General features: G+C 51.8%; 1 protein-coding gene and 2 long non-coding RNA genes across 9 annotated transcripts; 2 read left to right on the plus strand and 1 right to left on the minus strand.

Moving 5' to 3' along the window:
• Positions 1 to 1,571: 1,571 nt before the first annotated feature.
• LOC118630512 lies at positions 1,572 to 6,349 on the plus strand. Of its 5 annotated transcripts, XR_004959654.1 has the most exons (4): positions 1,572 to 1,726; positions 1,924 to 1,991; positions 2,173 to 2,365; positions 6,240 to 6,349. It is a non-coding gene; the product is annotated as an uncharacterized LOC118630512 (long non-coding RNA). The 5 variants fall into 5 exon arrangements; XR_004959655.1 differs by lacking the exons at positions 1,572 to 1,726; positions 6,240 to 6,349 and adding an exon at positions 5,087 to 5,123 and having other exon boundaries at positions 1,753 to 1,991; XR_004959657.1 differs by lacking the exons at positions 1,572 to 1,726; positions 6,240 to 6,349 and adding an exon at positions 4,597 to 4,637 and having other exon boundaries at positions 1,753 to 1,991.
• On the minus strand, positions 5,205 to 10,913 carry LOC118630513. 3 transcript variants are annotated; one of them, XR_004959660.1, is made up of 4 exons: positions 8,520 to 8,664; positions 6,205 to 6,330; positions 5,472 to 5,670; positions 5,205 to 5,331 (listed from the first exon to the last, which is right to left on the minus strand). It is a non-coding gene; the product is annotated as an uncharacterized LOC118630513 (long non-coding RNA). The 3 variants fall into 3 exon arrangements; XR_004959659.1 differs by lacking the exons at positions 5,205 to 5,331; positions 8,520 to 8,664 and adding an exon at positions 10,865 to 10,913 and having other exon boundaries at positions 5,449 to 5,670; XR_004959658.1 differs by lacking the exon at positions 5,205 to 5,331 and having other exon boundaries at positions 5,449 to 5,670.
• RRM2 (ribonucleotide reductase regulatory subunit M2) lies at positions 10,870 to 24,698 on the plus strand. The gene is made up of 11 exons (XM_036262354.1): positions 10,870 to 11,009; positions 11,091 to 11,165; positions 11,497 to 11,640; positions 12,127 to 12,243; positions 12,693 to 12,826; positions 14,357 to 14,451; positions 14,585 to 14,718; positions 16,084 to 16,188; positions 16,281 to 16,394; positions 16,564 to 16,727; positions 24,613 to 24,698. The coding sequence occupies exons 1-10, from the start codon at positions 10,908 to 10,910 to the stop codon at positions 16,714 to 16,716; spliced, it is 1,173 nt and encodes a 390-aa protein (XP_036118247.1). The 5' UTR covers positions 10,870 to 10,907; the 3' UTR covers positions 16,717 to 16,727; positions 24,613 to 24,698.
• Positions 24,699 to 25,065: the final 367 nt, after the last annotated feature.

Here is a 25,065-nt window from a genome sequence, read left to right on the forward strand (position 1 = left end):
GCAGGGTGGGGAAAGGGCAGGGTGAGTCTGCAGGGCCAAGGGACAGTGTCAGCGCGGCGCCTACATGAGTCAGTTATGACAAACACAGTTTAAACCCCTGATGGGGGTGTAAATAGATGTGTAACAAAAATGTCTTAAATGTTTAAGACTATATGAGTTTTTAGGTTTTGTTTTATATATATATGTGTGTGTGTGTGTATATGTATCTCACATATATGTGTGATCTCATATAAAGGAATTATTGTCGCCCTGGCTGGTTTGGCTCAGCGGTTAGAGCGTTGGCCTGTGGACCAGAGAGTCCCAGGTTCAGTTCCCGCTAAGGCCATGTACCTCGGTTGCAGTTTGTCCCTGGCCCCGGTTGGGGTCGTGAGGGTGGCAGCCACGGATGTGTCTCTCTCATGTCAATGTTTCTCTCTCTCTCTCTCTCCTCCTCTCTCCCTCTCGCTCTATCTGAAGATAAATGCAAGAATGTCCTTGGGTGAGGATTAAAATGAATAAAGGAATTATTGTCTAAATACCAGGGATTGTTGTCAGGCCCTACATTAATCATTAGGCTCTTTTTATGAAGAAGTGAAACTTTCAGATGTGAAAGAACTAAATGTCAGTTGGATTTTTTTCTATTCAAGCTAAGATCAAGTCTTGTTCAGATGTTCCCTGACCTGTTTAGCGCTCCTTGAATGGTTTTAGTGTCCAATCAGAACTGGAGGGTCTCCCCGCACACCCTCTCGTCCTAGGGGGGCAGGAGGGCGAGGGAGGTGGGCCGCCACATGGGGACCTTGGGAGTTAGGCCGGCTTGGGGGTGAGCACGGGAGCACTGCTAGAGATGGGGCGGGGGTGGAAGGTGCCCCCAAACTGATGGCACCGCTGGGTGCGGGGGCAGACGTGGCGGAAGAGCTGCTTTGGGCTTCTCAGGAACAGAAATAACAGATGCCCCTTTTCTTCAGTGTCTGTCACCTGCAACCCAGAGTCCTAACTAGCAGCCTCCCTTCCTCTCCCCCGCGCCCCCCGCTCTTCCCCGCCCCCCTCTCTCCCCCTCAGCTCCACTTTCCTCTACATGGAGCCCACTTTCCCGCTGCTCCCACGAGTCTCGGGCTTGGTGGCTTAGTTCTCCCCACTCCAAATGCAGTGGGAAGTCAGCTTCCCCTCCCTCCACGGCCAGCAAAGGGCCTGGAACTGGGCCTCCTTAGGAAGGCTTGCTTCGGTGGCCATCCCTAAAGGGTCAAGAGACTAGAATTGCAGGGGTCACGTTCTGCCCCTACACCTTCAGGGCAAGGGCTGCGGATGGGGGTTAACCCACGGAAATCTCGCGGGCCCTGCGGCCGCGCAAGGACTTGCACTGCTGCCTTGCGTGAAATGAGACGGGAGGTCGAAGTACATCAGGCCCCGCGCCCAGTGTGGAACCCAGGCAGCCCGGCCCCGTCCACGCTCTGCCAGGACACCATCTGGCCCCTCCACCTGGGGCTACGGGAATCCACCCTGAGAGTGATTCTGCAGGTCTCTGATAGTGTGCACTGCCCTGGGGCCGAGCCAAGATAAGCCTCCGGGGCCTGCCCATCAGGCACGGGCAGGGAAGGAACTGGGCCGCCTCCCCTGGCTCTCATCAGGCTTGGGGAAGGCGGGCACAGGTGGGGCTTGGGAAACCCTCAGGCCAAGCCCAGAAGCCCACACTCCTCAGTACAGCTGCCATCTACTGAGGACTGATGACTACACACCAGGCACCAGCGAGGTCTGCTGTACGCTCAGGCGGGCCTCGCCGCAGCCCGCGGGCGGGGTGGTGACACCCACCTTGCAGAAGAGGGAGGCGGCTCGCTGGCGAGCAGCTGGCCCCTTACACAGCCAGGATGTGGCGGTGGGGGGTGGAGGGAAGGACCTGGCCTGGCCGACTGCAGGCCACGCGCTGAAGTGCTGCCCCTCCATTTCCAGTGAACCTCTGGTCTCTTGTCAAACGCTGGCCGCCGTTCTCACCAGGCGACATTATTAGACATGCACAGGTAACAGCATCGATTTTGTTTCAGACTCTATACTGTCAACTCATTAAAATACTCTTCTAAAAGTTAATGCCAGACATGTACATCCAAACAAGGGTTATTATTCTTTAAAAAGAAATGAAAACACTTATTCACACAAAAACCTGACCATGAATATTCGTAACAGCTTTATTTTTTTTAATAGCCAAAGCCTGGAACAGACAGATGTCTGCAGCGGGCACAGGGGAATGCTCAGAAAGCAAAAGGATAAACTGCGGGCACGTTCAGTGACCCGGATCCATTTCAAGGGCTTCGTGATGTGTGAAAAAAGCCAGTCCCAGTGTCACACAGGCCCTGGCTGGTTTGGCTCAGCGGTTAGAGCATCGGCCTGCGGACCGGTGAGTAGCAGGTTCGATTCCAGCCAAGGGCACGTACCTCGGTTGCAGTTCGTCCCCAGCCCTGGTTGGGCCATGCGGGAGGCAACCAGTCTATGTGGCTCTATCACATCAATGTTTCTCTCTGTCTCCCTCTCTCCCTCCTCCCCTCCCACTCTATCTGATAAGTAGAAAAACATATCCTCGAGTGAGGAATTTAAAAAAAAAATGGATCTGCACAGCATGTGGTTCTATTTATATGATATTCTGTAAGTGACAAAGTGACAACATTATGGTGATGGAGACCAGATAGGTAGTTGCCAGGATTGGGGTTGGGGGAGGGTGGGACTGCTAAGGAACAGCACAGGTATGTTGTCTGCGGTGATGGAACAGTTCTGCATCCTGACCTGGTGATTACTCCGATCCAACACCTGATAGCGTTTCCCAGAACCATGTGCACAAGTCACGTAGAAATGGGTGAGGTCCCAATAAGGGTCATAACTTACTTAATAGGACTGCAACAATTTCCTGATTTGACAACAGCTCTGGTTACGTAAGACACTGGGAGAACCTGGGTGAAGGGGACACAGGAACTCTTGGTACTAATTTTGCAACTTATTCTGTCTTAAACGATTTCAAAATACAAAGTTATAATTTTTAAAAAAGTGAGACAAGACAAATGAAAAAACTTGTGTGTCTTAAACTATTTCAAAATAAGTTATAATTTAAGAAAAAATTAATTTATTGAGCCCCAGCCGGTTTGGCTCAGTGGTTAGAGCATTGGCCCGCGGACCAGAGAGTCCCAGGTTCAGTTCCCACTAAGGGCACGTGCCTCACTTGCAGTTTGTCCCCAGCCCTGGTTGGGGTCGTGTGGGTGGCAACCACTTCATGTGTCTCTCTCTCTTCCTCTCTCCCTCCCACTCTATCTGATGATAAAAGCAAAAAAAAAAATTAAGTTAGCGAGTTGTTGTTTTTTTTAATCCTCATCCAAGGATATTTTCCCATTTATTTTCAGAGTGAGAGGGAGAGAAAGAGAAACATCAATGTGAGAGAGACACATCAATTGGCTGCCTCCTGCATGACCCTGACCAGGACCGGGGACCAAACCACAACCGAGGTACGTGCCCTTGACCAGAATTGAACTTGAGACTCTTTGGCCACGGGCGGACACTCTAACTGCTGAGCCAAACCGGCCAGGGCAAAATAAGTTATAATTTAAAAAGAGAAAAGAAAACATAAGTGAAAAACCAGGCAAAGTAACTGGTTTTAACATCTATAAAAGAGAACAAGATACCATCCAAAAGATATAGAATACCTGAAAATGAAAATATAAATCAACATGAAAATGTTAAATAACCCAACCAATAATTGGACAAATATCAGGAAATTCAGAGAATATAAATGTCCACATGTCCATATTCAATCTTACTAATAATCAAATAAATTCAGATTAAGACAGCATGGAAATATTACCTTCCACTCATAAAAGAGTGCTGGCCAGGATATAAAGTGGCATTCCCGTACACTGCTAAGTGAGAATGTGAACTGGCCAGCACTCTAACAGGCCACTGGATGGCACCGATCCAAGTTTTAAAAGTTCACACCATCTAACCCAGCCATTCTACTTCCAGGAGTACAAAGTGCTCACCGCAGCACTATTTATAGTCGCAAAAAATTGGAGATGACCTAAATGTCTGTTACCGAGGATTGCTTGGGGTCGGGGACTAACTGCCACTGAGGTACATGCCCTTGGCCAGAATCAAACCCGGGACTCTTTGGTCCACAGGCCGACGCTCTAACCACTGAACAAACCAGCCAGGGCTAGGTACAGTTATTACACAGGGAAACTGACATTCATTAGCAAGGCGGGAGCTGGGATTCACACTCAGGTAGCCTGGGTCTAGAACCCACAACCTAAACCTTAGGCCCGGGGCTAAACATGGAGGGACATGCAGGCATATTCTGTGAGAAAAGCAAGCTACAAAGCAGCGAGCCTAACAGGGCCCCAGAGAGTGTGTACATGAAAAGAAAGGTCTGACCTTACCTTCGGGGCTTAATGTTATGGAAAACATGTACTCTTTTATTTATATATTTTTATATTTGCATTTAAAATGTTTGATTTAAATTATTTATTTTTTTATTAATGAATTAATTTTTGTTACAGATGTTGCTCCTTCCCCCATTGACATCCTTCTCCTGAATTGATTTTTTTTTTTTATCCTCACCTGAGGACATTTTTCCATTTTTCTGTTCAGACAGAGTGGGAGGGAGAAAGAGAGAGAAACATCGATGCGAAAGGGACACATCGAGTGGCTCCCACACGCATGACCTAACCAGGGCTGGGGACAAACTGCAACCAAGGTACGTGCTCTTAGTGGGAACCGAACCCGGGTCTCTCTGGACGGCAGGCCAACACTCTAACCGCTGAGCCAAACCAGCCAGGGCTATTGATTTTTTTAGAGAGAAACATCAGTTTGTTGTTTGCATTCATTGGTTGCTTCTTGTATGTGACCTGATCCCCTGACCAGATATCAAACCCGCAACCTTGAGTTATTGGAACAATGCTCTAACCAACTGAGCTACCTGACCAGGGCTATTGTTTGCATTTTTTTTTTTTACAATAAAATGTATCATTTTTTTATACAATAGGAATATTTATTTATTGAATTTATTGGTGTGACATAAGTTAATAAAATTCTATAGGTTTCAGGTGTACAATTCTTTTTTTTTCTTTATTGATTTTAGAGTGAGAAGAACGGAAGAGGGAGAGGGAGATAGAAACATCGATGAGAAAGAACATCGCTTGGCCGCCTCCTGCATGCCCCCCACTGGGGACTGGGCCCACAACCTGGGCATGTGCCCTGGCCAGAAATCAAACCAGTGACCTCTTGGTGCATGGGTCAATGCTCAACCACTGAACTGCACTGGCCAGGCGTCAGGTGTACAATTCTACAATACATCAACAGTGTTGCATTGTGTGGTCACCATCCCTACAATAAGGATATTTAAAAGTAGTAGGCCAAAAATTTAAAACGAAGAAAGAAAAGGAAAAAAAATAGGCATTGAACAGTCCAGGGTACTTACTTCCCACCCACCCCACCCCCAAGTCCCAGCCAGAGGAGGAACTTACTCCCAGGGAGGGGCTCTCCCTGGGCTGGGGCTCCTTCTCCTACGGTGAAATCCCCCGGAGAAGCCTGTCCGTGCTGATTCAGGGTAGGTGGTGGGCCGCCCTCCTGAACTCTCCAGGGCTGGCCCTTCGCTGAGGATCTTGTACCCCCGCAGGGGAACATGAGATCAATGGCCAAAGTAAAACTACTTCCAAAAACAAACTGGATAACAAATAACATAAAAAACCGGAGATTAGGAGAGACCGATGTGTTTAAAACAAGCAAAACAAATACACAGAAGTCTATGGAGTTGAGGTTCCAGTCCCCTCATGCTTCAAAAAATGCTAATATTTGCAACTTGGTGGAAATTACATCCCCCTGCAACTACTTAAATTTGAAATGGTTTAAATGTCCATTTGAACATGTGCAAAGAGGCACACGACTTTTCAATATCACGTCACTGTACGAGCCACTTGAGCCAAGAAAACCACCGATCCCACCCAGCTCTGCACCCAGATGGCTGCCTGGTCCAGGCCTCTGGGTGGCAGCAACTCTGAATCTGTGTGCGGATCGGGCTCCAAGCTTAAAATGTCTCCACCCTTTCTGGGAGGCAGAGGAATAGGGTCCTGGGGTAAACTTAGGTGTGTGTATGGGGGTGTTTCTGCAGGAGGAGTTGTATGAAGTGGGAGGTGCCTTGGCAGAGTTTTGGGACTGGCAGAGGGACTGGAGGGCAGAGGGAGGCTGATGTAACTCTACCCAGAGCCCACTGCTTTGTCCTTGAAATTCCACAGCTAACAAGTCACACTTGGGATGAAGTATTCCATCTTCCTGCTCCCTGAGAACACAGTTTCCTCCGCAGGGGATCCTGAGCCTCCTGAAGGTCTGAAAGGGAAATGTCAAGGTCAGAAAGAGGAAGAAGGTGCTCTGGAGACACACAGTTTCGAGGAGGGTTGACCTTGCTTCCTAGTGGTTGGGAAACAAAAGAACCTCATGGAAGGAGGGGCAGATGGGTCACAGGACGGAAATCTCATAAACGAAATGTGGCATATCCATACAATGGAATATTACTCAGCCTTAAAAAGGAATGCAATCCTGATGCATGCTAAACACGGATGTAACCTAAAAACATTATACTGCTTGAAATAAATCAGACACAAAAAGACAAACTTTGCAAGATTCCACTGTATGGTACTTGGAATAGTCAGATTCATAGTTAGAAAGGGGAAATGAATGAATGAATGGTGGTCATGAGAGGTGGATGGGAGGAAGTAATGGAGAACTAGTGGTTAATGACGACAGAGGTTCAGTTTGGGATGATAAAAAAGTTTTGGTGGTGGCCCAGCCGGTGTAGCTCAGTGGTTGGGCATCAACCCATGCACCAAGAGGTCGCCAGTACAATTCCCAGTCAGGGCACATGCCCAGGTTATGGGCCAAATCCCCAGAGTGGGGCACGCAGGAGGCAGCCAAGTGATGTCCTCTCTCATCAATGTTTCTATGTCTCCTTCTCCCTTCCCCTCTCTCTAAAATCAATACAGAAAAAAAAAAAGTTCTGGTGGTGGATGATGGCTACACAATGTTGTGAATGTACTTAATGTTACTGAATTGCACAACTGAAAATGATTCAAGGGCAAATTTTAGCACGTGTATACTTTACCACAATAAAAAATAAGCTCAATCTAAAAAAGCCTTTAGATCTAACTTCCAGTTTACAGGAGACACAGGGGTTAGAAAAACAATTTAAATTGCCATATGAGGTCACAATCTGGCAAAGGTAGAATGTGGGGAATGTGGGACATTTTACAAGAAAATTGGCCTGGACATCAAAAAGTGAATGTCATGAGGGAAAAAGCGGAGGAGCTGTTCTCATCAGAGACTAGAAAAATATAATAACCAAATGTAATGCATGCACTCAACTGGATCCTGCGTCAAGAACGAACAAAGCTGCCCCGGGCGGTGGCTCAGTGAGCGGGAATGCCGTCAGCACAGCAAAAGGCTGCGGGTTCCATTCCCAGTCAGGGCACACACCTAAATTTCTGGTTCAATCCAGTTCAATTCCCAGTCAGGGTGTGTACGGAAGGCATCTGATGGATGTTTCTCTCTCTCCCTTCTTCTCTCTAAACAAACAAGTAAAAACATATCCTTGGGTGAGGATTTAATAATAAAAAAAGAGCCCTGGCCGGTTTGGCTCAGTGGTTAGAACATCGGCCTGCAGTCTGGAGAGACCTGGGTCCGGTTCCCGCTGGGGGCACGTACCTCGGTTGCAGTTTGTCCCTGGCCCGGGTTGGTCGTGCGGGTGGCGGCCAGGCCACTCGATGTGTCCCTTTCACGTTGATGCTTCTCTCTCTCTCTCCCTCCCACTCTATCTGAACAGAAAATGGAAAAATGTCCTCGGGTGAGGATTAAAAAAAAACAAAAATAATAATAATAATAATAAAAGAACAAACTTAAAAGACATTTCAAATGACTGGGAAAATTCAATTACGGACTAGATATCAGGTGTATTAGAGAATTAATGTTCATTTCCTCAGGTCTGAATACAGTGTTGTGGTTTTATGTTGGGGACCGTCCTTAGTTTTAGGAGCTACCAGACAAACACCTATCTGCAATTCACTTTCAAAACGATCCGGGCCTCACACACCCAGAAAGGGGATAAACAAATTTGGCGAAATGGAAACGACCATTGAATCCTAGTGAGTGAATACTGTAGAACTCTTGATGTTTCTGTTTGCCAAAACATTCTTTTTAAAAAATACTTTTTCTTTATTGATTTTAGAGAGGAAGGGAGAGAGAGAAGCATCGATGAGCGAGAACATCGATCAGGCCGCCTCCTGCATGCATGATCAGGCCGCCTCCTGCATGCCCCCCACTGGGGATCGGGCCCCCACCCTGGGCTTGTGCCCTGACCGGGAATCGAACCGGCGACCTCTTGGTGCAGGGTCAACGCTCAGCCACTGAGCCACAGCGGCCGGGCTGCCAAACATTCTTAATAAAAAGCTGGGGAGAAAGGGTCCAAGTTCCGGCTGTGCAGTTTAAGGGGCTCTGTGGCTCTGGGCAGAGCTGGGGACACCTACCTGGCACTGCGTTCCGGATTAGAAACGCAAACCACCTGGTCCAGGTGCCCAGGGGCTGCGGGTTACTGTCATTAGCATTATGCGGACAGTCCCGAGCAGGGGGTCCCGGGACGCGGGCCGAGAAAACCCCCCACTAGCCGGGGCGGAGCCGCCACGCGGGCACCGGAAGTGGGGTCTTGGGGCGCGGGAATCCAACCGGGGGAGGAGGGCCGCCAGCCGGGGCGGAGGCTCGGCGGACCAATCGTGGCGGAGGAGCGAGCAGCTCTCCAATGGGGACCCGTAGTGGAGGAGCTGTCAAAGCCGCAACGGAAAAGGGGACGACCCCCGCGCTCCCAGCCCTTGGCGCTCGGCCGCCGCGGCGCGCGTCCGGGCCGGGCCGGGCCGGGCCGGGCACTACCCTCTCCGGCCCCAGGGTCAGAGACCCGCAGGCACTTCGGACCGAAGCCCGGCCCGGCAGGCTCCTCCGGGCGCGGCCGCCGGGCAGAAGCAGGTGGCTTCCGCGCCCACCGGCTCCCCGTACAGTCAGAGCGGTAGCGGCGCAGGATGCAGTGGGAGGGTCGGGCGGTCCCAGTGATTCAGAGCTGGGAGGCGGTGGGGGGATGGCGACCCGCGCGCTCGCCTCGTGGTACTTCTCCCCGAGTTGTCTGCCAGGCACGTGCGGTGCTTTGGGGGCCGGGAAGAAACTTAAGCTAACGACCGGGTCGCGGGGTCTGGCTGGCTCCCGGTCACACTCGACGGTCCCTGTGCAGAGTGTGACAGCTCTTCTCTCGGGTCTAGCAGTTTGCCCCTCGCAGGGTAACGTCCAGGACAATTCAGAAAAGCAAATGCAAAGTGAAACTTAAGTTTCCGTCTCCACCCTCCACGCGCTGCCGATCTCCAGCCTCCCATTCAAGCTGCCTGATGCCCCCCCAGGAGCAGTAAATGAACTCGGGGTTCTTCAGCCCTTCTCTGAACTTCCTCTAAGGAATTTCTGCCCGGGTTGCAGTTTTTCAAACAAATAGGGGACAGTGGCCTGACAGCAGCCACAGTTTCAGTGGGGGCACCGCACAGAGGCCTCTCTGTCATTTAGGTAACTGGGAGGTTCACAGGACTGAGCGTTTTGCAGGAATGATCACATTTAATTCTCTCAGGAATAACCCCCGGGGCCCTGGCCGGGTGGCTCCATTGGTTGGAGCGTAGTCCTTACACCAGAAGGTTTCGGGTTCGACTCCCGGCCGGGGCGCTTACCCAGACTGAGGGTTCGATTCCCGGCCGGGGCGCATACCCAGACTGAGGGTTTGATTCCCGGCCGGGGCGCATACCCAGACTGAGGGTTCGATTCCCGGCCGGGACGCATACCCAGACTGAGGGTTCGACTCCCGGCCGGGGCGCTTACCCAGACTGAGGGTTCGACTGAGGGTTCGACTCCCGGCCGGGGCGCATACCCAGACTGAGGGTTCGACTGAGGGTTCGATTCCCGGCCGGGGCGCATACCCAGACTGAGGGTTCGACTGAGGGTTCGATTCCCGGCCGGGGCGCATACCCAGACTGAGGGTTCACTCCCGGCCGGGGCGCATACCCAGACTGAGGGTTCGACTGAGGGTTCGATTCCCGTCCGGGGCGCATACCCAGACTGAGGGTTCGACTCCCGGCCGGGGCGCATACCCAGACTGAGGGTTCGACTGAGGGTTCGATTCCCGGCCGGGGCGCATACCCAGACTGAGGGTTCGACTGAGGGTTCGACTCCCGGCCGGGGCGCATACCCAGACTGAGGGTTCGACTCCCGGCCGGGGCGCATACCCAGACTGAGGGTTCGACTGAGGGTTCGACTCCCGGCCGGGGCGCATACCCAGACTGAGGGTTCGACTCCCGGCCGGGGCGCATACGGGAGGCAACCGATCATGTTTCTCTTCCATCTATGTTTCCCTCTCTAAAATCAATAAAAGAAACATATCAAAAAGAAAATAGCCCCACAGGTTAGGTAGGGCGACAAGCCCCATTTTACAGAACCTTGGAAGTCATCTGGCGTCTCCCAGAGCCACAGCCGCTGAAAGGCGGGACCCAGGAGCTAGCAGCCCCAGTCCACAGAGCACCCCAAGATTCGCCTGCTGTCAGGGACCCTGCCCACCCCAGTGATTGACACATCTCTAAAAGCGCGAACCACCGTTCTACGCTGCGTCAGGCGCGTTTTGCAGTCATTGGTGTAGATCGCAGGTCTCAAACGTTACTGGGGACTCGGGCTGGGGGTGGGATCCTGGCTCCGGCACATCCAATGGGATCGGAGGACGCGCGGAGCAGCTTTCCGCGGGGTCTTTAAAAAGCCGGGCGAGCGGGCCGCGGGAGCCCTGGAGCAGAGCGAGCCTCACCTGTACCTGTGGAGCCCGCGCCGCCGCCGCCGCCGCCGCTGCCATGCTGTCCGTCCGCCGCCCGCTCGCCACCCTCCCGGACCCGCAGCAGCTGCAGCTGCAGTCGCCCCTGAAGGGGCTCAGCCTGGCGGACAAGGAGAACACGGTGAGCGGCCGGGCGGGCGGGCGGCGGGCCGGGGCGGGCCCGGGGGGCGCGGGCTGCCCCTCACCGCCTGTCTCCCCGCAGCCCCCGGCTCTCAGTGGCACCCGCGTGCTGGCCAGCAAGACCGCCCGGAGGATCTTCGAGGAGCCGGCCGAGCCGGTGAGCGGGCCTGGGCGGGCCTGGGCGGGAAGGGCCGAGTGGGCGGTGCGCCCGGTGGGGGGCGCCCCGGGAGGAGCCTGGTCTTGGCGCCAAGGCCTCATTATTGTCTGCCCAGCCTGGCTCCTCCCTGCCCGCGCTTTCCCGCCGAGTTCGCCTCCACGTCCGCGAAGTTCCTGCTTCTCCCCGCTCCCTCCCTCTGCGCTCTGTAGGGTATCTGGGACAGCGAGCCACATGACATTGCCGACCTGGGCCCGGCCTGGGGCGGAAACAACGGCAGTTTCATTTGGTTCGCCGGATACCTGAGCGTCTTCATGACTTTCTGTCCCAGCAGAAACCTCAGGTCCCTGCCCTCGGCGTGCAGGATGAACCGCTGCTGAGAGAAAACCCGCGCCGCTTTGTCATCTTCCCCATCGAGTACCATGATATTTGGCAGATGTATAAGAAAGCCGAAGCTTCCTTCTGGACAGCCGAGGAGGTAATGGGAGTCAGGAACTAAGGCCCTTAGGGAAAGTTCAGGCGTCTCCCCTGTCTCCAGACAAAGACCCCGCAGTAGCGGTGACAAGTCGTTTGAAATGTGCTTGACGCCCGGCCCGTGTGGCTCAGTGGTTGAGTGAGGACCCTGCACCAAGAGGTCGCCGGTTCGATTCCCGGTCAGGACACAGGCCCAGGTTGTGGGCCCGATCCCCAGTGGGGGCACGCAGGAGGCGGCCAGTCGATGTTCTCTCTCATCGATGTTCCTCTCTTTCCCTCTCCCTTCTCGCTAAAATCAATAAAGGAAAAAAAAAAGTTTTAAAAAAATATATGCTTTACTCTTCCTTTTGTTCCCCTTGGGGATGGTTGTCCCCCAAGGCTGGTGCATGTTCTAAGTGGCCGGGGAATCCACTGCGTGGGGCAGAAAGTTGAGAATGACCCGGGTGCGTGAGGTCCTGCGTGCTTGACGTCCCTGTCACTTCTGAACCAGGTGGATCTCTCCAAGGACCTCCAGCACTGGGAAACCCTGAAGCCCGAGGAGAGGTACTTCATCTCGCACGTTCTGGCCTTCTTCGCGGCCAGTGACGGCATCGTGAATGAGAACTTGGTGAGCTGTCCCCCCAAGTCTTCATTCACCTCAGGATTTGAGGGAGAACGAACGAATTCTCTTTTTCTCGTCTTCTAGATTTTCGCATTCCAAATGTGTAGAAGACTCTGCGTTAGCATTCTGGGGTGTTTTCTGATTTATAATATACTGTGCAGTTCTTTCTCCCTTAGGGCATTTGATTCCCTGACCCGAGACGCTCAAAGACAATGTTAAGTGGTAACAGGTTCTAGCCAAGTGTTACAGAAAAATAGGGGTTCTCTATCTCCTGATCTGTAAATTGAGCACATGACATGAAATGTCCAGCTTTACACTGAATAATAGGACTCATACAGAGAAACAGACCTTAAAGTGGCACGAAAAAGGGAGGGTGGTGCAGCCAGTGTCCACCCATTGACCAAACAGCTGCTGGTGGTTTTTCTTCAAGCTGAATTTGACGTGTTTGCCACTAGGTGGAGCGCTTTAGCCAAGAAGTTCAGATCACAGAAGCCCGCTGTTTCTACGGCTTCCAAATTGCCATGGAAAACATACATTCTGAAATGTACAGTCTCCTCATTGACACTTACATTAAAGATTCCAAGGAAAGGTGAGTATTTGGGTGGTATGCCAACATGTTTAGGACTCACTGATTGTTTCAAGTTTTTGAACTCCTGTAGGGATAGAAAAATGACTCTGGCCCTGTCCGGTGTGGCGCAGCAGTGAGCATTGGCCATGGACCTGAAGAGTCTCAGGCTCGATTCCCAGTCAAGGGCACATACCGGGTTGTAGGTTTGATCCTCGGCCCTGGTCAGGGTCATGCGGGCCAATCGATGTGTCTCACACCAATGTTTTTCTCTCTCCTTCTCTACCTCCCTCCCTCCCACTGTATCTAAAAATCAGTGGAAAAATATCCTGGGGTAAGGATTAACAACAAAAATGACTCTTGCATGACTAAGTCAAAGAAATTCCATGGTCACATCTTTGAGGAAGGAGCCTACATTCCCTTTAGTAGCCAATCACTTAAAAGCTAAGTTATTGGACTACTCCGTTTTCAGAGGTGGAAGGTACTGATAGTCATCTAATCTAATGCCTTCTGTATGATGGAATAAAACCTAGGTCTGACAGGTTTTACTCCTGGCAGATCTCATCTACAGTGTGAGGCTGGGGCAGGGTGGAGGAGGTAGAGGATACAGAGTAGAACATAGCTTATCTTTTAAAGAGCTAATGATCAAATACAGAAAATAAGACCTAGAAGCACAGTGGGAGGAATTGCCTAATACAGTAACACCCCCCCACCCCCCACCCCCCACCCATGCGGGTTATGTTCCAAGACCCTGAGGATGCCTGAAACTGGATAGTACCCAACCCCATAGAGACTGTTTTTTTCCTATATCCACATACCTATGATAAAACTTAACTTATATAAATTACGTGCAGGGAGAGATTGACAGTAATAAGCAGAACTGTAGTAACCTACTGTAATAGAAGTTATGTGAATGTGGTCTCTTTCTGAAAACAGACAGCTAAGTGACTGATGGTGGGTGGTGTGAACAGCCCAGACACACTGGTCAGAGGTTCACGTTCTAAGTAGAACAGCATGAGATTTCATCAGGCTACTCAGGATGGTGTGCAAGTTAAAACTTGGGAATAGTTTATTTCTGGAATTTTCCATTTAGTTATTATATACATACGGCATTTGAGCCCCAAATAATTGGCCCGATGATATAATCTTGGTGGGAGGGGTGCTGTCTATTTAGGGTGACAGTAGTCAGCATAGCTTAACAGTCTTAGCAGTTAAGATTCTGTGGTTTTTTTAAATTTTAGCAAGATAGGGCCTGTGAACTTTGTCTTGATCTGGACTTAATAGTTAAGCCAGTAAATGCTCTTGGTGTAATGGACTAAGAGTTTTAGTGTTAATAGATCTTGGGAGTCAATACAAACGAACGAATATCTAAATTTATATTAACATAAACCAAATAAATAATGAGATTTTAAAGAGAACAGTGAAGGAAAAAGGAAATTGATTAAAAAAAACACAAAACATCCATTTGAGCCACAGTTTGGCTTTGGGTGTCATTGCTCTGACCTTGTGACAGAAGGTCTCTGCTGGGGTTGCTGATGCTCTATGTTCCCACAGGGAGTTTCTCTTCAACGCCATCGAGACGATGCCTTGTGTCAAGAAGAAGGCAGACTGGGCCTTGCGTTGGATCGGGGACCAAGAGGCCACCTATGGTAAGGGTACCTAGGGCCTTCCTTACCCCTGGACTTCATTGAGTGACGTTACTGGTTAGCTGACCCTTCCTATGAACATGGGTGTAACATGGGCGCGCGCTCAGCGGACATATTTTGGTGCTCACTCTAACAGGAGAACGCGTTGTAGCCTTTGCTGCAGTAGAAGGGATCTTCTTTTCCGGCTCTTTCGCATCGATATTCTGGCTCAAGAAACGGGGACTGATGCCGGGCCTCACGTTTTCCAATGAACTTATTAGCAGGGATGAGGTGAGTCTAGATCAAGTAACAGGCTGATCTGCACCCCAGCACTGACTCTTTGGTGTGTTCACTGAACAGGGAACCCATGATATCAGATTGCCTTATATCCACATTTCACATGTGAAATTCAACCACATACATCCTGGGCAAGGAATGAAATGCTTCAAATAATTACTGGAATTATTTTACCTGTATTCTCAATATATCATAGTATGTTTATGCCTAGGTATTTCTCTATGCATGATGGGATTTTAATTTTTTTAATCCTCACCCAAGGATATTTTCCCATTTATCTTCAGAGAGAGTGGGAGGGAGGAAGAGAGAGAGAGAGAGAGAGACACAGTGACTGGTTGCCTCCCACAGGACTCTGACCAGGGCTGGGGACCAAACTGAAACCGAGGTACGTGCCCTTGCCTGGAGTCTCATAACTTAGCTTTTAAGCGACTGGCTACTAAAGTGAATTTAGGCTCTAACTGCTGGCCATGTTGGGATTTTTCAAGGAAGAGTTTTTTCCTTGGTATTCTGTGTGCTCCTACTGTAATTCAGTTAGTTGACGAGCATCTCAATGAAATAAGAACCCATGCTGGGCCAGCGTGGATCTGTGAATGCTTGGACTGAGCTGCAGAGAGGAAGGGGCGCCCAGGTATTCTAGTTTGGGCCACGTCAGCATTACTTGGGATTTAATGCACGAAGACTGGCAGAGTTGATTCACTTGAAATTACATTATCAGTTTCCTGCACATTAGATTATAAATCTAAGAAGTAGCCTAGTCAAGAGTTTTGCCTTTCCTCCTGGGAGTAGAGGCAACATGAGAGCGCACGGCTGCAGAAAGAAAGGATGCTTTGAGCGGAAGTTCTCCCACATCCTTTGCCACATCACAGTGGCAAGGACCAGACTTGGTCTGCTGTCAGCACCTCGGTGGCAGCTTTGAGAGCTTTGGGTGGGGCTGAGCCTGTTTCCGTGACATGAGCAGAGTAGATGGTTAAACTCTTCCTTCCTTCCTTTTTTTTTTTTTTTTTTTGTTAATCCTCATGCTAGGGTATTTTTTTCCATTGCTTTTAGAGAGAGTGGAAGGGAGGGAGGGAGGAGAGAGAGCGAGAGAGAAACATAAATTGATGTGAGAAAGACACATCAATTGGTTGCTTCCTGCACACACCCCAACTGGGGCTGTGGATCGAACCTGCAACCCTTTGGTTCGCAGGCCAGTGCTCTAACCACTGAGCACACCGGCCAGGGCAAACTTTTCTTCCTTTCAACAGTGGTGGCCAAGCAGGATGTACAAAGAGAATGCAGAAAAGGTTAAAGCCGTTTCCGACTCCATGTTAATGATGGACATCTTCCGGTGTGATAGTGACCTTAAACCTTTCCTTCTAGGGTTTGCACTGTGACTTTGCCTGCCTGATGTTCAAACACCTGCTACACAAACCTTCGGAGCAGAGAGTGAAGGAAATAATTACCAACGCTGTGAGGATAGAACAGGTGGGTGAGCCGTACGGTCCCGCGCTTGCTGCAGCCGCAGCCACCGCCGCCTTCCCGCCCGGTTCACTGAGAGGCTGTGTTCTGGTCCCTAGGAGTTCCTCACCGAGGCCTTGCCAGTGAATCTCATCGGGATGAATTGCACGTTAATGAAGCAGTACATTGAATTCGTGGCCGACAGACTCATGCTGGAGCTGGGTTTTAGCAAGGTAAGGCACTGTTCAGAGCCCCTCCGGTTCTTCCTTTTTAATTAATTATTTTTGTTACAGATGTTTCTCCTTTTCCCCCATTGACCCCCTCTTCCCAGTCCTGCCCCCTCTCCCCCCAGTTCTTTTGAAACTGGTGTTTCGCATTAATGCTTTGTTGTGAACCTTTCAGGTTTTCCGAGTAGAGAATCCGTTTGACTTCATGGAGAATATTTCGCTGGAAGGGAAGACGAACTTCTTTGAGAAGAGAGTAGGCGAGTATCAGAGGATGGGAGTGATGTCAAGTCCGACAGAGAACTCCTTTACCCTGGATGCTGACTTCTAAGCGGACTGAAGGTGCTTTTATTTTGCCTTTTTTTTTTTTTTCTTCTCAAAAGAAAAACTAGTTACTTGAAGTGAACCAAAACTAGCCACTGCAATATTAGTCCCGTTTGTTAACGATGGTAGTGGTGTCAGCTAGAACGAAAGCCCAGAAAAAGCTACTCAGTCTTTAAAAGGTCTTGTCCAGTTTGGCTGTTACAAGCAGGCAGGCTCTCCGTGGCTTCCAGCAGACCTCGGGACGCGGGCCTCAGCCTACAGTTACTACCACGAGGCCATTGGAAGATGTCGGCCTTGCTGCCTCAAAGCAGATTTCAAAGTTACTTATTTGTATATAAAATTGGCACTTTACATACAGAGTAAACAGCTTGTATTGTCAGCACAAAGGCCCGATTTAGCCTAACTTGGGTAGTTTGTACAAATGCAAAGTCTTCTGCTGACCACTAGTGGGAGCCAACTCACAATCTACCAGGTGACCAAGAGAAGTTCAACCAATCTAAGCATGTTATTTCTACTCTTTATTTTCTTGAACCAATTGAAGTGCCTTTTCATCAACTTTAAATTCAGTCCTGTGAATACCTAAGTATTAGCCAGTTGCTACCAGGTAGAAGGGGTGGTTTTGTATCCTGTAGCCCCGGTCGAGTATCTGGGATAAGATCCGGGGGAAGGAACTTCTCACTTGACTCCGTGACTCCGTCGGCACTGATGTGCTGACTGCTGGTAGCCTGGGTGTGTGTGACAGTCGGTGTCATTTTATTTCTCCAGCTGCATTTCCCCAACTTTAGTTAGTATGAAAGATCCTGGGAGACTCTTCACAGCGGGGTCTAGGGTAGGACTGTACGTTGATCTTCACACCATCCTTGAACAAAATGACCCAGTTAAGATCTTGCTCTTACTAAGTGGTACAACCAGGCTGAAATAGGTTTCCAAACATTGTTTTATTCTGGTTTTGTTTAATTCGTGTGTAAATAGCCACTATGGACTTGAATCAGTGTATGTTTACTGCATGTCTCTTAAATTAGAAAATGTTTTGTAACTATCCTTTTACAACATATCTAAGCTTATGCTTTGCAGTAGTTACCCAGTCCCGACGTGCAGTGTGTAACGGACTGTGTATATGTGTTCAGTTACTTCCAGTGTTTAAACCTGAGCGTCGCCTGGTAGATCAGAAACGTAGTATATTGCGTGAGCTATTAAATACCAGTTCCTTTCAAGTCCTAGTTTCCGAAGCAGCTTTGGCCCCTTTGTTAACATGTATTGTGTGTTGATTAACCACTGGCCTATTGTATAAAGGGTCAAGTCGTTCATTTAAAAACTTATGTAACTTGCAACTCTTTTCTATCTTTTAAGTTATTGTTAACTGAAGTAAATTCAGATTTTGTGATACTCACACTTGTACAACACAAAAATAAATAAACGCTTTGCCGTGTGTTGGCGGGTACAGGTGGAGGTCCCCTGAGCTGTGTGGTGGAAGAATTCCCTTCCTCCAGCTAGGATTCCATTTCCAGTCGGTTTACAGGGAAACAGCGTTTAGTCTGAAGCATTTGGAAGGCTCTTTTTTTTTTCTTCTTTTGGTACGTGCCCCTAGTGGGAACCGAACCCGGGACTCTGGTCCGCAGGCCAATGCTCCAACCGCTGAGGCAAACCGGCCAGGGCTGGAAGACTCTTAAAATGGAATACTTACTACACAAGCGTTGAGGGATTAAAATAAACTGTTCTCGATGGATGGGGGCGTTGGGGAGCGGCATGGAGAAGGTGACATTGCTTCTCTGGAGGTGGGGCTGGGGGCCAGCCTTCCCGCGGCCGCCTTCCCGCCTGCTCACGCCAGGTTTCCCCGGGGAGGAGGGGCTCACTGGGAAGGCCCAGGTTCTGTCCAGCTCCAGGAATCAGCCCTCACCGGGTGGCTGCTGGAGGAGGAAGTTAATCTGAGCAGAGTATTGTGGGTAAAGGCATGCTCCGGGTCCTGGAGGAACCTAGGTGAGAGCTTGGCCTTTGCCTCCTGCCGATGGTAAAGGGTAGTGACTCCCAAGAAGGAGTTCCCGGAGGCTGTGCACGGAGACTGACCGCGACAGCCTGAGCGGCAGCGGCCGTGGGGTGGTTATTAGTTCCTTAGAGAAACCCAAGGATGAGGGGTCCCACACCCCTTAGGGTCTGGAGGAGGGAGCGACATGCAGGAGGGGAGGAGTTGGAACCCAAACCTGTGTAAAGCCTGTCCCCCCCACCCCCCGGGAAATGGGGGCTAAGGAATTGTCCCACTGGCCTGAGGGCCTGGGTGTTCATTTTTCTGGACTCAGCAGAGTAGCTGTCTAGGAACTCCTGGATGGTAACCCCAGCTTGGCCACACGTGATCCCGTGGGCAGAGCTCACAGTCATTAATTATGAGACAGGATTATAGGAACAATGGGCCCTGGCATCCCAAGTACTTCGGGGTAATAAGGTGAAAGGTAATACAATGTGATCAAAGGGGAAAAGTAGGTCAAAACCCGCAGACCAGCGCTGTAAAATAATTGATCCTGAGCATTCCGAGGGCTGCCCGTGACCCCAGACCTCTGCCTGCGCTCCCCAATGACGGGGCAGAGATGGTGGTAGGAGTTGGCAGGGCCTTGGAAAGGCTTGCTCTGCCCCCAGAGGCCACCGTCGGACCCTGTTGCCCACGATCAAAGTCCCCTGGTCACGGCCACTGGGATCCCAGACTCCACACAGCAAGGACCTGGCTCCTGCCCGCCAGAGCCAGGCCCGGGGTGTGTTGGGGTTAAGGGTGGAGAAGGCTTGTTTGGCCCCCTGGCCTTAGAGTTCAGGAGCTGTGTGTGGGCTGCAGCAGCCATGACGCAGGCCTCTCTCCAGACCGGGGCCACACCTGGCAGAAGGATCGCTGGTCTGCCAGGAAACGGGGTCCTCGTGGCTTGGTTTTCTGGGTCTAACCATGCACAAAGTCCATACCCCAAGCCTCACTTAAACTTGAACTGAATCCACAGCCCTGAGCTCCTGGCCCACAGTCGCCCTGGGGCTGAGGTGACCTCACTACAGATGCAGCCAACAGGCTCAGGGAGGTCCGTGCCTTGCTGAGGACCTCATGTGGATAAACTGCCCAGGACTAGAATTCATGCTCGCCCCATGGCCAGACTCTTGTCCCTTTATCACATGCCCCCCTTTATGAGAACGGACACCCCAGGCCTCCTGTATGCTGGTCCCAAGGAACTGCTCCTGTGTCCTCACTCCCCTTGTCCTGGTGGCCTGTGGTGTGTCACGCTGCTCTGGGGGTGCTGAGGGGAGCCAGGCGCTCAAGTTACTAGTTAGGATCCCAGGTCTTAGTAATAGGCGGGTGGAAACGGGGATCTGGGTAGTGGAACATGGGGCGCCAGCTGTTTCCAGAATGCCTGGAGCAATAGCTGGCCCTCCAGTGCAGGGGCCCCAGGACCAAGCTGAGAAAGGACTCGCTCTGGAAGCCAGAGAGCAGGCACTGGGGCTGGTCCAGTCTCCCCAGGGAGCCCTTGGTTTCTGGCAGGGCGGGGCCGGGCAGCAGATGCTGGCTTTGAGAACCAGGTGACTAGTACCTGGTGTATGTTTAAAAACAGCTCTGTTGAGATGCAGTTTACATACCATCCAGTTCACCCATGTAAGCTGTGCAATTCACTGGTTTTTAGTGTATTCCAGAGTTGAACATTCTCCACAGAGCCCCACCCTATTGTCCCCCCTACCCGGCAGCCCCTGGTGACCACTGATCAGAACAGCAGTTGTCTCCATAGATTTGAGGTGACACCTTTTCTAAGTGCTCCATAAGCAGGAGTTACTTATGGAAATGGCACTTTATTTCAGATCATTTAGAAGGTCAGAGGCAGCAGGAGGTGGGTCTGCCAGGGTGGACCTACACTGCAGAAAGCTTTCTCTGGGCATATTAGAAAAATATTTTGCATTAAGAAGATGACACCGCCCAGCTGGTGTGGCTCAGTGGTTGAGCGTTGACCCTGCACCAAGAGGTCACTGGTTCAATTCCCAGTCAGGGCACATGCCCAGGTTGTGGGCCCAGTCCCCAGTGAGGGGCATGCAGGAGACAGCCAATCGATGTTCTCTCTCATCGATGTTTATCTCCCTCTCTAAAATCAATAAAGAAAAAAAAGAGATGACATTGCCTGAGGGAGGACTTGGCCCACTGACAACTCACTCACTGGTAGACCTTCATTCCTTCACTCCAGGGTCAATAAACATGAACTCAGGCCTCCCTTTGAGCTGGGGGCGGGGCGGAAGGAAGGTCAGTGGTCAGGAAACTGGCCCAGGGGTCAGATCTGGTCCATAGAAGAATAATTACATTTCACGACACATGAAAGTTACACGAAATTTGTTTCAGCAGTTTTGACATGGTTTTATTGGATAACTCGAGACTTCAGCAGCACCCGTCTAGCAAGCAGGAAGGAGCTCCCAGGAGCTGTGCACAGTGAAAGGCTTGTAAGCAGAGTGGGACAAGGAGGTGCAGTGAGCGGATTATTTCAGGCAAGGACACCCTCCCTCGGGGAGGGCAGGGGTTTTACCAGGCAGGGCGCCTCACCAGCACTGACCAGGAAGTTCCAGGCTGGTCTGAAAGTGCCCCCGGGAGAGGCTGGGACTGCAGTCAGGAATGAAGTCCCCGTGAGGCTGAGCACCAGTGGCTCCATTTTGGGCCTGTTGGTTGGTGTTCATGGCGCCCAGAAACCGTTCCAGGGCACACGGCCTCCTCGCTCTGGCTGCGGCAGCGGTTGGACGGTTGCGACAGGAGCTGTATTTTTACCTGGAGCCACAATATTTTCGATCTGGCCCTTCCCAAAGAGTGTTTGATGACTTAAAATCAGTCGAGGCATGACCTTGTTCTTGAAAGGGTCATGGTCAAGGCAGGAAGCAAGCTGGTCAGTGGGGGGCTGGAGCCAGCAACTCCCTGCTGGAGAGGATTTTACCGAATTTTCAGGGATTTTGTGAACATTTGTTTGCTGGGGCTGCCGTAAACCACCGCAGGCTGGAGGCCTAAACAGAACTTTGTTCTTTACAGTCTGGAGGCTGGAAGCCCAAGACCCAGGTGTCTGCAGGGTCTGTTTCCCTGAGGGCCTGTCCTAATCTCTTCAAAGACATAGTCAGGTTGGATCAGGGCCCGCCCATATGATCTCATTAACCCAAATTTACCTCTTTAATGACCCACCCTCTCCAAAAACAGTCACCTTCTGAGGTGTTGGGGGGGGAGGGTTGGGACTTCAGCTTGTGGGTTGTGGGGGGATTCAGTTTAACCCATTTCACTGAGCTAGTTGTTAAATGCAGACATTATTAAGTGTTAAATTACATAAGCTTACAATCAGTATCACAGATAAATATGATAGCTGGGCCAGCATGGCTCAGTGGTTGAGCGTCGTCCCATGGACTGGAGCTGATTCGATTCCTGCTCAGGGCACGTACCCGGGTTGTGGGCTTGATCCCAGTGGGGGGCATGCAGGAGGCAGCCAATTGATGTGTCTGTTTCACATGGATGTTTCTATCTCTCCCTCTCTCTTTAAAAGATCAATAAAAACATTTTTTTTAAAACAAGTGTAAATGCCCCAGCCGGTCTGGCTCAGCAGTTAGGGCGTCGGCCTGTGGTCTAGAGAGACCCAGGTTCGGTTCCCGCTAAGGGCGCGTACCTCAGTTGCAGTTTGTCCCTGGCCCTGGTTGGTCGTGCGGATGGCAGCCACTCAATGTGTCCCTTTTACCGTCGGCCTGTGGTCCAGAGAGACCTGGGTTTGGTTCCCTCTAAGGGCACGTACCTCCCGCTCTATCTGAACAAAAAGTGGAAAAATGTCCTCGGGTGAGGATTAAAAAAAAAAAAGCCTTTACTACGGCCCGGTGGGTGTGGCTCAGTGGTTGAGCATCGACCTATGCACTAAGAGGTTGCTGGTTCAATTCCTGTTCAGGGCACATGCCCAGGTCGTGGGCCTGACCCCCAGTGAGGAGCATGCAGGAGGCGGCCAATCAATGTTCTCTCATCATTGATGTTTCTCTCTTCCTCTCCCTTCCTCTTTCTCTAAAATCAATAAGGAAAACAAATTTAAAAAAAATAATAGTTAGCCTTTACTACGTGTTACTATTATCTATGCCCCGAAGCTCTGCGTGTTCCATCTGCATGGAGGAAGCGGCGGGGAGCGTTACTGAGCATCTCCCACTCCACGAGGGTGCGCGCCCCGGGAGGGTGTTTGCACGTGGAGAGCGCTAATGCCGTTCGGGCCCTCCCCGGAGAGCTGGTTGTTAGACATGGGCCGGCGCACCGCTGAAGCGGGTGCGGTGCTGACTGCAGAGGGTGCGGGCCTGGGGAGTCAGCGGAGGCTTCACAGACCCTTGGAGCACGAGGAAGGGTCGGCCAGGCGTGGGGGACGAAGGGCGACGTGGTTTGCAAAGCCCGGAGGCAGGAGAGGGCGCTCCGTGTCGGGCTGGGGGCGGTGGCGGGCGAGTCACGGGTGGGAGAGGGAGATCAGTTGTGAAGGGACAGCGCCATGCAGAGGAAGGTCTACTGGGTCTGGTAGTCATGGGAGCCATGGGGGGTCCTGGAGACAGGGGCGGAGGTACAGTGATCACTGGCTGGCGGGGGGGGGGGGGGGGGGGGGGGGGGGTAGTGCTTGGGCCTGTGTGTGGGGTGTGGGCAAGGCCCTGGGACTTGCTGCCTCTCTCCTCTCCTCAGCGGGGGGGAAGGTTCTCCGTGAATGCTTGCTGAGTGGCTGAATCACCCCATTCATTTTGAAACCTTTAATGGGGGACTCAGCCTTTCATCTCCAATGAGAGCTGGAGCTGGAGGTAGCCTAAATGTCAAGCAGGGGGGGCATGGTTAAGTAAATTACGGGGCATCTATACCAGGGAATCCTAACCAGTAATTACAGATGATAAATAGGAAGGTTATGTAGCAGCGAGGACTGCAGGCAGAATAATGGTCTGTGGAGATAGCAGAACAAGCTGCTGCGTGTGCTCTGGTCACAGTGACACGACACCGCGCACGGGGATACAGATGGGAGGTGTCACAGGTGGAGGAGTGGGACAGCGTCTCGGGGTGCTGGGAGGTGGAGCAGCTTTTGTGTCTGTCCTGCACTGTTGGTTTTCCTGTAACAAATGCTGAATAGCAGTTAGAGCGGCTGAGGGCAGCACCCACCAGGGCAGCCAGCCCCAGGAGGAGGTCAGGGCAGAGGGGCCGGTCCCTGTGCCCCCGGGGCTGGCCTGGGTTATAGGGGGTGTGGGGCCGCTCCATGCAGGGCTGGTTGGTGATTCGCACGAATCTCTCAGAATCTCAAATCACTTCCAGCCGAGAGGGTGGGCTGTGGGCAGTTCCAAAGCCCTTTCTGTTCAGAGAATCTTGGGCTTTGAATCTTCGCTGTGCTCGGGCTCAGAGGGGTTAAGTCTGCAGGTGGCAGAACTGGGACTTCACCTGGGGGTGTTGGGCCTTCACCCTCCCGCCCCCCACGGGGTTCCCTCTTGGAGTTTCAGCGTTAGTGCTACCCAGCCTCGTTCACAGACACACCGTGGGCTGTGCTGGGATGAGGTCCCTTGTACGAATGCAGCCTCCCCAGGGAGACTGTCAACCCCTCCTGGTCACTGCCACAGAGACCTCAGCCATGGTGGGTAGACAAATCCTGTGACTGGAGGGAGCCTGGGGTCTGGGACCTGGTCATGGAGCTGCCAGTGTGCAGCTAAGGTTCATATGCTCCAAGGTCATGGAAAGAGGGTGATTAGCTCTGGGGAGGAAGGCAGGCAGGGGCAGAGGAAGAACCCTTATCTATTCTTGCTGGGAAGGAAAAGGCGTGGGTGGGGGAGACAGTGAGCACAGGTGAGCAGCCCCAGCGGCGGGAGGAGCGGGAGAGGCGGGCTGGGGCTGGGAGGCCGTTAATTCAGTCGTCTGAGAACCCTTCTCTGCATCCGCTCTGCCCAGGTGCTGGGGAGACAGGAAGCGCAAGGCAGCTGAGCCAGGCCCTCCTGGATTGCGAAACGAAACCGGCTAACCGACCTACGACCTGCGTAAGTCAGGCAGGGCGCTCCCCTCCCGGGAGCAGGGAGGGACAGGAGGGTGTGTGCTCTCCCTGGGCGCGGGTCAAGGAAGGGCTCTCAGGAGGGAGCTGGGGAGGAAATGGGGCCAGCCCCGTGGCTAGAGGAGGAAGCCCGGCTCCAGCAGCGGCTGCTGGCCCGCCAAGGGGCCGGGAAGGGCCAGGGAGGGGCTCCGTGGGGCTGGGCTGGGCTGGATGGATCTCCCAAAGGGCCGTGAACCCAGTGGGAACTCCCAGCTGGACCTGGACCAGAAGCATCGTCTTCACCTGGGTGTTTCTTCACCTGGGTATTTGCAAGGAATGCCAAGTCTCACCCTGGCCGCTTTGGCTCAGTGATTAGA

Source organism: Molossus molossus, unplaced genomic scaffold (genome assembly GCF_014108415.1).
Source record: "Molossus molossus isolate mMolMol1 unplaced genomic scaffold, mMolMol1.p scaffold_m16_p_15, whole genome shotgun sequence".
In the NCBI taxonomy this organism is placed as follows: domain Eukaryota; kingdom Metazoa; phylum Chordata; class Mammalia; order Chiroptera; family Molossidae; genus Molossus; species Molossus molossus.

What these genes read in the sequence shown, in the direction of transcription:
- RRM2 (XM_036262354.1), top strand. Translation starts at nt 10,908, where the DNA reads ATGCTGTCCGTCCGCCGCCCGCTCGCCACCCTCCCGGACCCGCAGCAG. An exon ending in TGGCGGACAAGGAGAACACG is followed by an intron (nt 11,010 to 11,090) that starts GTGAGCGGCCGG and finishes GTCTCCCCGCAG; the next exon opens with CCCCCGGCTCTCAGTGGCAC. An exon ending in AACTTATTAGCAGGGATGAG is followed by an intron (nt 14,719 to 16,083) that starts GTGAGTCTAGAT and finishes CTTTCCTTCTAG; the next exon opens with GGTTTGCACTGTGACTTTGC.